Below are 13,917 nucleotides of genomic sequence, written 5' to 3' on the forward strand. Positions count from 1 at the left end.
TACTAAAGAGTACGAAGTTTGAAGCCAGACTGGCCTATATAATGAACCCTTGTTTTGATAACAACAACAGTGAGAACATTTTCCAGACAACATGCAAGACACAGCACAAAAGTAAAAATTTAAGCTACGCTGAAAGGAGATGCTCACTGATAAAAGCCTGTCTCTCCTCATGTCACATGGCTCATCTTCCTGATATCTGGTCATTCACAGAAGGGGACATGATGTTCTGAGGGGAGTATGTCTGGGGGTGAGATGTGGAGAAGATGGTAGATAGATTTCAATAGCAAGGTGAGGACTAAAAAATAAAGAAGAAATAGTATTTCATGTCACACACTTGTAATAAAGGGTAGTATTACCAAGTTTATGTTTGTTAGTTAAATGCAAATAAACAGTTCCTAAAAGCAATGTAACAAAACCGAGTCAAACAGAAACAAAAACATTAGTCTTTTAAAATAAAAAAAATTCTCAAATAAAACCCCAGGTATACATTTCTTTACCATGGAATTTCTCAAAACGTTTTTTAAAGAAAGTATTAGACATGACTCTGTGTGTGTCTGTCTGTCTGTATCTGCATATCTTTATAATTGTGATATATATGTATATATAAAACATATATAATTGTTATATTTATATCAAACATAATATAATATATAAAATGTAATATAAATGTAATATAAATGTGATATATTTCACAAGTATAGAAAATATTTCATATAATTTTTATTTATAAACAGTTTTAAATTGTATGTATATCTGCATACCTCCATGTGCATTATCTGTGTGTATAGGCACATATATATGTATGTATATAAATGTATAACAAGCCAGGAGGCAACATTTGTTATGGTTTATTCTCAGTCACTTCCTATTTTATTTTTTGAAACAGACAAACTTGATATGGTGAGAGTGGCCGCCTGATCCTCTAGCCTTTGGCTTACAGGCACATGTTACTATACTTGTTTTCTCTAACTGTATTCCAGGGAGCAAATTCAGGTCTTCAAGCCTCCTTACTAAGCCCAACATCCATCAGACTACATTTATAACATTCATAGATAGATAGACAGACAGACAGACAGACAGACAGACAGACAGACAGATAGATAGAGATAGATAGATAGAGAGATAGAGAGATAGAAAGAGATAGAGAGATACATATATATTTCTCTTAGGAAATGAGTAATTCAACTTACTTGATCCATTGGCAAGTAACATTATTCATGGTCAACTAGAAAATATTCTTTACTGAGATCTAGACATGTTACACATTTATGTTTGCACCACATTGTACTAGAGCCTGGCCCAACACCATAATAATGTGAGGCAGAAAAAAACAAACAAACAAGGATTAATATAGAAGAAATGTCACTGTCATAGTTCATAGGTATGTGTTTTTGTACACTGGGTTCTGGAAGGGTAGAAATCTTTAAAATTAGCAAATGAACATAAAAAGATCAACGAACATAAAATCAATTTATCATATAAAACTATAATATTATGAACATAGAAATTAAAAAGTTTCTAAATTCAAAAAGATTATCTTTCAAAGTAGAAACAAAGTCCACAAAACATATTAATTGCTTTGTTTCAATTCACACTCTAATCCCTGCTCCCACTTTGATGCTAAGATAGTCCAAGATGCTGCTGGCTGCAGAGACCATTCATGGTCAGTGAGAACAACTAAAGCAAGGAAAGCAGCTAGGTGACCCAAGGTCTCTTCACCTGACACAAATAGGGGATCAAACATAGCAGCTAGATTGATCCATGGTGAACACAAAACCAGGAAAGGAAAATCATGAATATGCTCGGTCATGAGAGAAGGAAGAATGATTAGAAAAGACAGTTCATGCATGCTAGCCTCATGTTTACTGAATGTCACATCTGAATTCCAAAAGTGTGTTACAAATGGGGCCATGCACAGAATTAATGACATCGACAGTACTGAATGCACAATATACTGAAGCTTTTCCTTGTTGACAGCACACTGGCAATTTGTATTTTCTATCAATTCTACAACCATTTATAGAAACTACAATACCTTATTGCCATATAGGAAGATATTTCTATATGCTAATACTATTTTGTTTCATATGAATACTGAAATCCATACAGCATTCATTCAGTAATCATGTTTTCCTCTCCTTCTCCCATTCCTATCACACCACTCAATTCTCAAACTCTTTCTCCATCGTCTCTTTGACACCCAAATAAAACAGTCGGCCTGTTTTCATTTCAGCTTGCAATTTGAATATCCATTCAGTGATTTTATTCCTGTTAAGAATCAGAGGGTGATGAGCTTCATAGGGGCAGAGATACTGAATGCTCATGATCTATAAATTTTGCCCTGGTGCTTGTAACCACTTCAGACTTCCTAGGATCCTTATCTGTCTAAGTCTACCACACATTTCCTGATCAATATCCCAGGTTTTTGTCTTGTTTGTTTGTTTGTTTGCTTGTTTAAACCATATCACTAATTCTGTTTTAGACAAAATACAGCCACTTACATCCTAAATCCAGGCAGCCTAACTATTATTTCCCCTCTCGATATTGTTCAATATCACTAGATATTATTTTGGACTTATGATGAAACTCCCTCAGATTTCTCTACCTCATAAAATATATTTCTGATCCTGAACTTACATTAGTACTGGCCCCAAGATCTTTCAATACCCAGTAATCTAAACAGCAATTTAGAAAAAAATGCATTTTCCCCTGCAAATTTCCTATGTGGCCATTGTATGTACTTCCCCCCACACACACACACACAACCCCCTGTTTAACATGACATAATCATTTCTGTCTTGAAGTCAGAGCAGCTATGATTACCCTCACAAAATCCTTATAAGATTAGACCTTTGGATATTCCTTCATAGATGGTGAGGGTAGGGGGGGTCCTTAGAATTCATCTGAATGTTCAGAAACTTCCTATCTCCTGCCTCACTGAGCTTTGTATAACCCTGCCCTAGTTCCTGTGGTCTCTGGATGTGCTGAAGAAACAAGAGGTCAAAGTTTAACTGAGAGAGCCACTCCAGGTCTGCAATTTTCTGAGGTCCTTACCCACGCTGGGATCAACTTTTCAGTGATTAGGTTACTAGGGGTTATTTAAGCTCCTGCAGGAAACTCCTTACCCAAGATGTTGTAAATAATCCCCAAAGTCACACTGGTTCTGCTAGCCAGGCTCAGATGAAATAATTTCCTTGGTCTGTCCTTAGAGCCCTATCTGGAGTCAACAGGCATTTGTTCATGCCTCTCCAGTTAAACTCATGCAACCTAGGCTTCAATGCATGCAGTGGGGTGGGGAGTGCGGAGGGTGGAGAGGAAACACGTTCAAAATTGTCCATCTGAAAATTTTAATTCCACTCCTTCTAATCAAACCTGCCATTCAGTACTAGAGAATCTTCACTACTACAGTTCGAGCCTCTGCCTATTGTTCAGAAAAATGAGCCAAGATGTTTTGCTGTATGAACAAATCATGACACACAGCAAGGGAGGGTGGCTAATCACTTGTTTCCTCTGAGAGGAGAATACTCAGAAAGTGAAGGTGGAACAAAAGCTTTTAGTACTTGGCTGTTTGAAGAAAACCACAAGGCAGCAGTCTATTAAAACCTCAAGAGCTATTTTGTAGAGAAATATTGTATATGTACATCTTATATTGTGACACCTGAGTCTCCAGGTCTGTGACTTACCTCCACCAGCTTGTTGGCATGCTCACGGAAAACTTGGGCATATTCCTTCACCTCCTTCTCATTCCCACTCTTTGCAGCCTCAATGAGAACCAGCAAAGGGACATTGGTTTCCAAGAAAGAATCTGATATGTGATCCATCACTGCTTTCCGAAGCTGCAGTTAAAAACAAAAGCAGATAGACATGTCAATCTCCCTAAACCACCATCACGCTTTCATTACAATGTAAATAATGATGAGGGTTAACTTAAACTGATAAATAGACACAACTTAGAATCTGCTGGAAAACTGTCTCAATGAGAGATTGTCTAGATTAGATTAATGTGTGGAGGTATCTGTGGGAAATTTTCTTAATTGTGCTCATTGATGTGGGAAGACCCACGCCAGCATAGGGAGTACTAACCTCTAGGTAGGGAATATATTCCCTGGACTATATAAATGTGGATGAGGGTATGGTGAGAACTAAGAAACAAGTACATATTCATTATCACTCTGCTATTGACCAGATAGAACTAGTTGCTTTAGGGTTCCTCTTGCCTTAATTTGCCACAATAATTGATCATAACCTGGAATTATAAGTCAAACAAACCCTTTCTCCCCTCAGTCTCTTTTTTGTCTGGATAATGATCACAGATACAGAGCTACAGCTGCAACAATAACAATACAACTCCCTTTTGAATTTTCTCTTATCATATCAAAGAAAATGAGGTAGATTGATGTATGTCTGCTTACAGATTATATGCATTATACCTCTTGGAAATTACATACACAGACTGTAGCTCTAAACACTGTCCAAAGATTTGTTCTCATACTTCACTGATCTGTCTATTTGGCTCCAAGAAATTCGAGTCCTGGTAAAGTTCAAGACGTAAGGCTTCTCTGCAGTGAAGACCTCTAGATACCAAGCAGCCATTGTGAAGAACTTCACAGGGGATGCTGAGCCTTGGAGCTACCCTTGAAACTTTAGCACTGTGTGGCCTCCTGCCCTTTTCACATCCACTGCTTTATAAAGGGAAAAGAGGAAACATCTGACAATCATAAAAATATTCCAGGCCAGGTGCTATGGTGATGTAGTTGCTATGTTCCAGGAAAAAAAAATACTTAGAATTATGTTTCAAGGTAAGAATAAACAAACCTGAATCTTCTAACAATGCATAATTACACACCATTCCCACACTATTAAAATAAGTGGAGCAGCTGCATAAAAACAAAATAAAACTATCCCTGAACCATCACATTGCTTCTACTTTATTCATAATCATCTGAACATACATGGGCTACAAATAAAAATAAACACAAGAGACAATGGTAAACAATCTGTACATTTTCCAAATCAATATATTAACATTCAGCCAGGATGATGTGGGAGAGTTTTAACAAGGTGACATAGTCACTGTGACTTGTCAGAAGAAGTGGTGTGAATGAAGCCCTGATCTTTGGGACACTAGTTAGCATAAAGAATATATTTGCATGTGTGTGAGTTTGTTTGACTTCCCTCTATAGTTCTTTGACATTTCTCCTTGTAAGATATGAGAAAGACTATGTGAACCTAAAATCACTACAATACTCATTTGGCAAAAATGTATAAAATTACTTCCTGGGAATGATATTGGTCATTTGTAATGTCATCTTTTAGGGGTATTTATCATTTGCCAACTCCCAAATAATTTCTGTCAATATTCTGTTGTTGAGGTCATTCAACAATATTATGAAACATGGAGCATGATTAAGGAAGCTTGCCAGGTGAATGAGCTGGGACTCGGACTAGTGAAACCACTTGCATTCAGTCCTAACTGGGCAAGGAAGAGAAAGAGCAAAACAAATCCTGAAGAACCATTTTAAAGTAACCTGTCAAAGCTGCTTCAAGAGCATTGGTGATTGAAGTAGAGAAGATATGAGTAGGAATATATTAAAAAATAGCTTTCAGGGACAAAAGAGACAGATATGTGGAAGTCTCCATAAGGAGTAAGCTGTAGGAAAATTAGAAAGTTTATCCCATGAACCAAGACACAATACGCTTAATGCCTATAAAAAGCAGCTGAAGAAGGAGCTCTGTGGTGTTATACAAACTATCTGTATCTCTATCAACTCTTTCTAAACTCTCATGCAGAATTTGCTTACAGAAATGAGGAAAGATAAACATAACAGCTGCAAAGAGTAGATTGTCTCTATACACATTGAAACTATACTAGAAAAATATGCCTATAAAAAGATGAAAATAATATCCTTGCATAAAGGTAATATAGCATTTCAAATTTAAAAAAAACTTTATAGACAAAATATATGATGTGAAAGAATGCAAATTGTTGTAAGAAACAACTAGGACCTAGGCATCAAGACTTATGCCTGTGATCCCAGTATCTGTGAGGTACAGGCAGAACAACTACCATGAACTTGAGAAGCTTGATGGTGAGTCCCAGGCCCATCAGAACTACACTATAAGAGACCCTATAAAAATTAAAATTGCAGAAATGACTCAGTGATTTCAGTGCCCTTGCTGGACTTGCAGTGAATGGAGTTCAATTCCCAGCATCTATGTTGGGTGAGCCACAGCCACCTGTACTCCAGATCATTGACCTGAAGGAGACCAGGCAGTAAACAATTCAAATTAACATACCATAGCTTCTTGCAGAGCAGAGCTTGACATAGAAAGAGAAAGTGGGTGTAAATTTAAAAAACAAAACAAAATAAACAACAACAAGAAGAAAAACTTGACAGGGACAAGAAAGACAATAGAAAGAGAAAAGTACCATATAAGAGACCATATAAGAGACTGACCTTCCTGGGCACTATACATGTATACACACACACACACACACACACACACACACACACACACAATCTTAAAAAGAGAGTAATTAAGACTTACATTTTAAAATTCCAATGCAAAATTGCAAAAAAAAACAATTAAAAAAAAAAGAGTGACCACCATAGCAAGTGCCTTACAAGGAAAAGAGAAGGAAAAAAAAATCAAAAGAAGATTGGCAAGAGCTTAAAGGGATGTGAGAAAAGATGATGAGTCAAAATAGGAAAAGAGATTCAATACATGGCTTCCAGGCATCCCCGAAGAAAGGAAGTCAAAGCTGTTTTAACTACTTATACCAGTTCTCATAAAAGAGATTACAAGCAGACACAGAAAAGGTGTTCATGTACTGAGCCTTACCTTCCCCCAACCCCAAAGCAAAGGCCAAAACTAACAAAATGTAGCCTGGTATGGATGTGTATATCATTAATATTATCCCCCTGGAGAAACTGAGTCATAAGTTTATATCTGGAGGGAGGAATAATGAAAAATGTGAGAGAGTGGGAAAAAACGTTAGTAGGATAGGGGAGAGAATGGAAACTCAGAGACTCAAGCACGAGTAGAAAATGGAAAATTGTATAAATTCATAAGAAATACCTACACGGTGAGCTCTTTTTGTAAGGGACAAGCCTAGAATCTACAACCGGAGCAGAAATGGCTATCATGCCTCTCTTCCTTCCTGTGCCACATAAGACATGAGCAGTCAGTTCTAGTACACATTTATGCTGAATTCAATTCTGCTTCCTAATCTTTCCTAGCACAGTGCTCTCAGCAGCTAGTACTCATCAACCCTGCTATTTCCTACTGGATAAAAGCTTTCTCCTTTTTGCTAGACATCCTTCAAATGGGTGCTTTCATTAGGTATAATTATCTATGTCTCTAAGAAATCCACAACCACCTTGAATTTGAGAATTAAAGTAAATACTGAGTCTAGGCTAGACTGATGAGACGATACTTTATTTAAAAAGCTGGTGACTTAGCATCTGTCCCATCACAGACATGTTTAGAACAATCCTATTAAGAATTGAACTATTAACTGTTTTAAAAAATATTACAATGTAAGGCATAGCCAACAAGGTCAAAGTTGGATGGATAAGAGTATATGATTCAAATAAGGCTCAAAATTCTGAAGGCTTAATATTTTTCTTTGAATGTAGCTGCCCCAGGCTTTTCATGATTACTGACATATTTTACCACAGTTCCTTAAGCTTTGTGCTATAATTATTATTAAAAATGAAAGATCAAAGCAATGAAGTGACTGGGCCAGCAGCCATCCAGCCTAGAGGGCTTGACAAAAATTGAGCCTCATTAAGTCAAACAAATTTTAGCCAGTGTGAAGGTCAGTTCTGGTAATTAGTCAATGCACTAATCCACCCAAAGCCAAGGTGCCTCAAGTGCATAGGCTCCCATAATGCTAAAGGTACTGGTCAACAGAGGGTATCCATGAACCCAATGGAAAAGCATTAAGAAGGTAATCACTATGTTTGCTTTTAAAGAGAAATATGAGATTCATTGGTCATTATCTTGTTGATACCACAAAGCAAAATCATTTTAATGGGGACACATGTGCTATCTTAATGGGACCAAGAACCTAAAAAAACCAAAATGAATAGGCCTTTGTGTTTATCCTCCCACTATACCCATTCCCCATGAAATTCAGTTAAAATACAACCATCCATTATTGGAGCACATATGTGCAAATGCCTTGAGTGAGTTTCACCAGATCCATTCTTTGCCCTCCAGGGCAGCAGAAACAGTCAAACAGTCACAATAAAAGTCAGGAAACATGTCTCTCTGATGGAGTAAAAAGCCCTGAGAGAAAATTTGAGAAATGAAGCATATTTATTAAATTATCATGACCTTTTTAAGACTTTTCTATATAACTCTATAACATAGTGCCAGGCCTCCAAGACACTGATTTGGCCATGAGGTCTAGATCCAATGAGAACCTACATGATGCTCCTATCTGGCTTGTAGGTCTTCCTCTCTGCAGTTCCTTGAGAAGGAAACAATCAAATTATCCTTTTTTGATGGTTTGGAAAGTTGACTACAAATGAAATCAGCTAAGAGATGAGCTGCTGTAAATCCCTGTAAGCAGTTATCTTGATTTCATTAATTGATGTGGGAAGACCCATCATAATTTTCAGAGGGACCCTTGCCTGGGTAGGCTGACTGTAGTGGGCTGTATAAAGTAGAGACAACAATGTGATCATTCCTCGTCCTCTGTTTTCTACTTATGGTTGTAATGTGACCAGCTGCTTCCAGCTCCTGCTACCTCGACTTGCCTGTCATGGCGGAGTGCATACCTTTGAACTGTGAGTTGAAATAAGCCCTTTATTCCTTAACTTGCTTTGCCAGAGTATTTTATACAAGCAAGAGAAAAGAAAACTGAGGCACTTGATTATCATCTGAAGGGGGTAGCAAACATGTTGGACAGAACAGATTTGTGCATCTAGTCAGAGCTACCAAGGACCAAGGCCAGCCATGGGGGAAAGGAGACAAACTTTTGAGCAAGAACTGCTATTGTTTACACCCCTCAGGTGCTATTCCAATACACTTCCATGACAATAAATGATTGAATATGCATGTATTTTATGAGAATAAGTTTTACTGGTCATCAAGTCACTTTGTCAGGGAATGTGGAAGAAAAGTCTTGGAAATAGTCTTTTGATCATTTATCTGACTAGTTTGTCATTTCAATGCAGTCTTATTTCTGAAAGCAGGCCATGTTCCATTCTATAGTCATGAATCTTATTTAAAAATATCAAGGCTATAATTTCTTATTTGTATAGGTTAAAAATCATCTTTAGTTAAAAAGTTGTTTCAATGAGAGCTGTTCCAGAAGGACAGGAGCAGGTGTTCAGTTCCATCTGTTGATTTCATTTTCTGCCCCAGCACACACAGGTCTGAGTCAAAGTCCTCTTTTTCCTATATGATGGGCAAGGGTAATTGCTTTCATGAGAAGAGACAATAAAAGGTTGCCTCGGGGTTCATGGGAGCGATTATTGAGGATCTCCAGATGGCCTCAGTCCAGCAGGTGCAGCCACTTGACTTGGTGGCAGGAAAATACTTGCAGAAAACTGAGCCCACAACAGCTAGGTTCAGGATAAGGGACCCAAATGAAAGGTTGTGGGAATAGAGGGTGTATTCAGAAAGTACTGACAGTATGTAGCACATGAAAAAGAGTTAGCAAAGACAGGGCAGGAAGAGACAGACTGGATGTTTATATTTTACACTAACGATCTTTATCTAGAGCTTCTTATTTTATGTCACTGTTCTAAAGAGTTAGAAAACTTATTTTCACTCAAAGAGCAGGCTGTGGGCCTGAAGAGATGACTCAGAGTTTGAGAGGATTTGCTGTCCAAGCTTGACAAACTTTACATGACTTGGCAGCATCCACGTAAAAAGCTGGGCATAGTTGCATGGTTTTATGGTTATATGGTTGCATATACCTGTACCCAGCACTGAGAGATAGAAATAGGCATATCCAAGGAGCTCAGCCTAGCTGAAATAGTGAGCTTTCAGCTCAGTTAGAGACCCTGTTCAAGATAATGAGATTGAGAGTGGTAGCAGACATCAGACGTCCTGCTTAGACCCCTACATGTATTCACATGGACACACAAAGAGAGAGAGAGACAGAGAGAGAGAGAGAGAGGGAGAGGGAGAGGGAGAGGGAGAGGGAGAGGGAGAGGGAGAGAGAGAGAGAGAGAGAGAGAGAGGGAGAGAGAGAGAGAGAAGGGAGGGGGGAGAAGCAGAGACAGAGACAGAGAGACAGACAGAGAGAGAAAGAGACAGACTGAGAGAGACAGAGAGAGACAGAGACTGGCCTGGCCCCTGACCACCATTTTCTCCACTTCAGAGGTGAGAAAATTGAAGCAAAAGAATTAAGTTGCTAACTAATATTCAATGGAACTAGAAAAATACCTAGGAACAAGTTCTTCTAGGGAGACAAGTGAAGCACAGAGATGGTTCTGGTAGCTTCCATCTCAAAAGTCATATGACACATTCTGAATTCTTTAGACTTTAAGACTTTAGAGAAAGAACTTGACTCATAACCTAGATGACAGATACATAGATAGATAGATAGATAGATAGATAGATAGATAGATAGATAGATAGATAGATGATAGATAGATGACTAATAGATATACACACAGAGACAGAGATAGAGACATACAGAAATAGATGGCTTACACAGCTGGCTCTCTGTATCCAAAGAGTTCATATTAATCATTACAAAGTTCTAACCAAAAGAAATTAATTGCCCATTAGGAAGGATGAAAAGTAATTAAAAAGACACATGAGACTTGAAAGAAGAAGTGTCTAGGGATGGGAAGTTATAAGGGAGGAACAGGAGACGTAGGATGTGGAGGAGACAGAAAGGAAGAACCACAGACCCACATTTTGTTTTAAAAAAAATCACATAAAGTATCTAACACATTATATAATGATTTTTAAAAAAACAAATATACATTTTTCTTGGAAACATTTAAAATTACCTCTGTACTGCTAAGGTATAGAATACATTTATCATTATTCCATAAACAGTGTAGCATAACCTTTATATTGTACTAAGTATTGAGAGTAGACTGGAAGTGATACCCTGGATATTCCAAAAACACACTTGGTTCACCCACAATAAAGAATATGCTTTCAAATGCCAAAAAAATAAAAATAAAAATAAAAAATAAAAACAAGGACAAGCTAAGATTGTCTCAGAAAGTTGCTTCATTAAAGAAGATGTTATCTGCAAATATAATGCCAGTTTATGTAAGAGGAGAGAACACCTACAGATTTTAGTATCCAAGGGGGCCCTGGCACCATGGGCACATAAAGACAACATATTTACTATTATACAATTGTGGATCACTGATTGGTAAGTTATTGTAAAATAAAAAGTTGTAACAAGGTTAGTAAAGTGGGTTTCTCTGACTTCTGATTGGGTGGAAGCTAAGGAGCAAGAGATTCTTCCCAGAAATGAGTGGGGATCCATGTTTCAGGGTTTGATGTGATAATTATAACATCTAAAGAAATCGTCAAGCTTTTCGGTGGTAGAGGTGAGCCCACATCTGCCTCACTCTAGAGATTTTTGAAAGGAAAACATGCCTAATAGCATCCAGACAATATAGCAGTTCTATTTTTGTCCTTTGAAACTAGTTCTCAATATGTGGTCCTTACTGTGCTGGAACTCCCTATGTATAGCACACTGGGCTCAAACTCACAGAAATCTGTTTGCCTATGCTACCCATGTGTGAGGATTAAAGATGTATACCATCACACCCAGCCTAAGACTCTAACTTCGATTCTCATTCTCATACCTACTAGGATGAAACTATATCTGCCCTAATATATCTGTTGCTCTGCCCATAAACACAGTTGCCTCAGGGATATCTTAATCTTTGTGTCATCCAGTAAGTATAAGGACACATCACTACTGCCTTCATTAGCTCATGGGCCCTGTAACTTTTGTCCCCGATGAACAGTGTAACATTTTTTGACCCCTCCACTAAATAGGCAATATAATTCCTCTTTAAGCTGTCTACTAAAACGGCTCAAATGCCCTTGCCTACAAGCTGAAAGGCACAGTTAACACTTTTTACATAAGCTGGAAGACCAAAATTTAGCTATCAGTCAAACAGGGCAGAAAGGAATGACTTGACAAAATCACTCATTAAGTGTGACAGCAGTCAAGAACACAAAGCTTTCTTCCAACTGTTTAAGCACAAGGAAATATTAATTGCATAATACCAGACATTTAAAGGTCTTAGCTCAGCACTTCCTGTCTATTTTACCCAATTAAGCCTATATCAGTGTAAATAATCACATTTTCCTCTGTTAATCAAAAAGAACACAGTCAACAGATCATACCTCTGTAAACTATGTGTTTCCCTATTTCCTGGAAGAGGATAGGTATACACTGTAACTCATAAGCTGGAGAAGAGAAGTTAAACTGTTTCAAAAATGACCTACTGCTCTCTGCCTTTGTTGTAGGACATGGTGGCTATCTGGTGTAGATGGAATTACACTCAAGTATATTTTTAAATAAGTATGGGGTACTTGTTTTTTTGTTGTTTTCATTTTGTTTTGCTTTGCTTTTTGTTTGTTTTTGTCTTGTTTTGTTTTGTTTTGTCTAATGTCTAAAATGCTGAAGCTGTTGGATGACTATGAAGCAAACCCTACTAGAAAAGGAGAACACAAGGCCTCTCCTCAGCCAGCCAGATTAGCTTATGCTTAGGCTTGCTTGAGACTCTGATGCTTGGTACTCTAAGTTACCTGGAGAACAATGCCCCTTCATGTCTTTTCATGAGGATGTCTGTGGCCCATTGGGTCAGCAGAGTGTCTATTGGAGAGATGCAGGAAGTCAGTTCAATCCAGCAGGATTCAGTAGCCAGTGTTGGTTCAAACTTTGAGAGTCTGACTCTGAGTGGATAGTTTTATACAATTTGGAGAAGTGCTTCCTGTGATATTTAACTCAGCCCAGTGTGGACAACAAAGCACAAGTGACACCTTCCATAAAGATAAATTCTATAGATTAGCTAAGGAAACAGGCTGAAAAGAAATAAGTTTATGATAAGGGTCTGGGACAGGATCAGGTATAGCCTGACCACGCAGAGAGTACAAAAGGTCATCAGGCTGTTAATCACCTTTAATTCTAGCCTTGTGGATTGAAAACAGGTTGTACACCTCTCTCATTGAAGAAACAATTCTGTTAATTTAACATTTCTGGATTAACTAGTGTTTATCTGTGGGAACAAGGACTTATAAGCCACATGTCTTTAATAGGTAGCTGTCTTTTCTTAGAACATTGAAGAAGTTGCTAATTATTTACCTTCAACTTCATGATGGTAAAACTCTGGTCTGATCTCAAAGGGGAAAATATGGTTCCACAAAGGTGGAAAATCTACAAAATACTCAAATTTTTATTAAGAAGATTAAAGAATTTTCCTGAAGAAATAAACAGAGGGAGATATATGCCAATGCACTTATCCTAAAGAAGCAAGAATCATATGAGAAGGAATGGGGCTAGAACAATGGCTCACTGGGTGAGAGACCCTAATGCTCAGGACCCTGGACCCACGTGCCAACAGCCACATGAGTCAGACTTAAAACCACAGGTATCTTCAGTAACAGAGGATTTGATCTCATTTTCCAGGCTCCAGAGGCACCAGCATACAAGATGCATAGAAACTCACACAGGTACACATACATATTATTTTTGTTGCTTTTAAAGAAAAGTGGAAAGCTCTAATAGAGGAAACAAGCTTCACTTGTTACATCGCTCTAATCTCACAGGGACTAGTAGCCACTTATATAGGCCTTCCACCTGAAATGTTAAAAAGTACACACCTGAAACTCCTGGTTCACCAACAAACATGTTTGGCCAAAATGATGAAGAAGATAATGATGGTTATAAAGATGAAATAAAGTATGACA

General features: G+C 37.8%; 1 protein-coding gene across 3 annotated transcripts in view; it reads right to left on the reverse strand.

The window, feature by feature from the left end:
* Ctnna2 (catenin alpha 2) overlaps positions 1–13,917 on the reverse strand; it is a 1,113,581-nt gene that overhangs the window by 228,894 nt on the left and 870,770 nt on the right. For all 3 annotated transcript variants that reach the window (XM_031382231.1, XM_031382233.1, XM_031382232.1), the window contains one exon: positions 3,684–3,836. In XM_031382231.1, coding sequence (XP_031238091.1) covers positions 3,684–3,836 — 153 coding nt within the window. The remainder of the gene's footprint in view (positions 1–3,683; positions 3,837–13,917) is intronic.

Source organism: Mastomys coucha, unplaced genomic scaffold (genome assembly GCF_008632895.1).
Source record: "Mastomys coucha isolate ucsf_1 unplaced genomic scaffold, UCSF_Mcou_1 pScaffold20, whole genome shotgun sequence".
Classification (NCBI taxonomy): domain Eukaryota; kingdom Metazoa; phylum Chordata; class Mammalia; order Rodentia; family Muridae; genus Mastomys; species Mastomys coucha.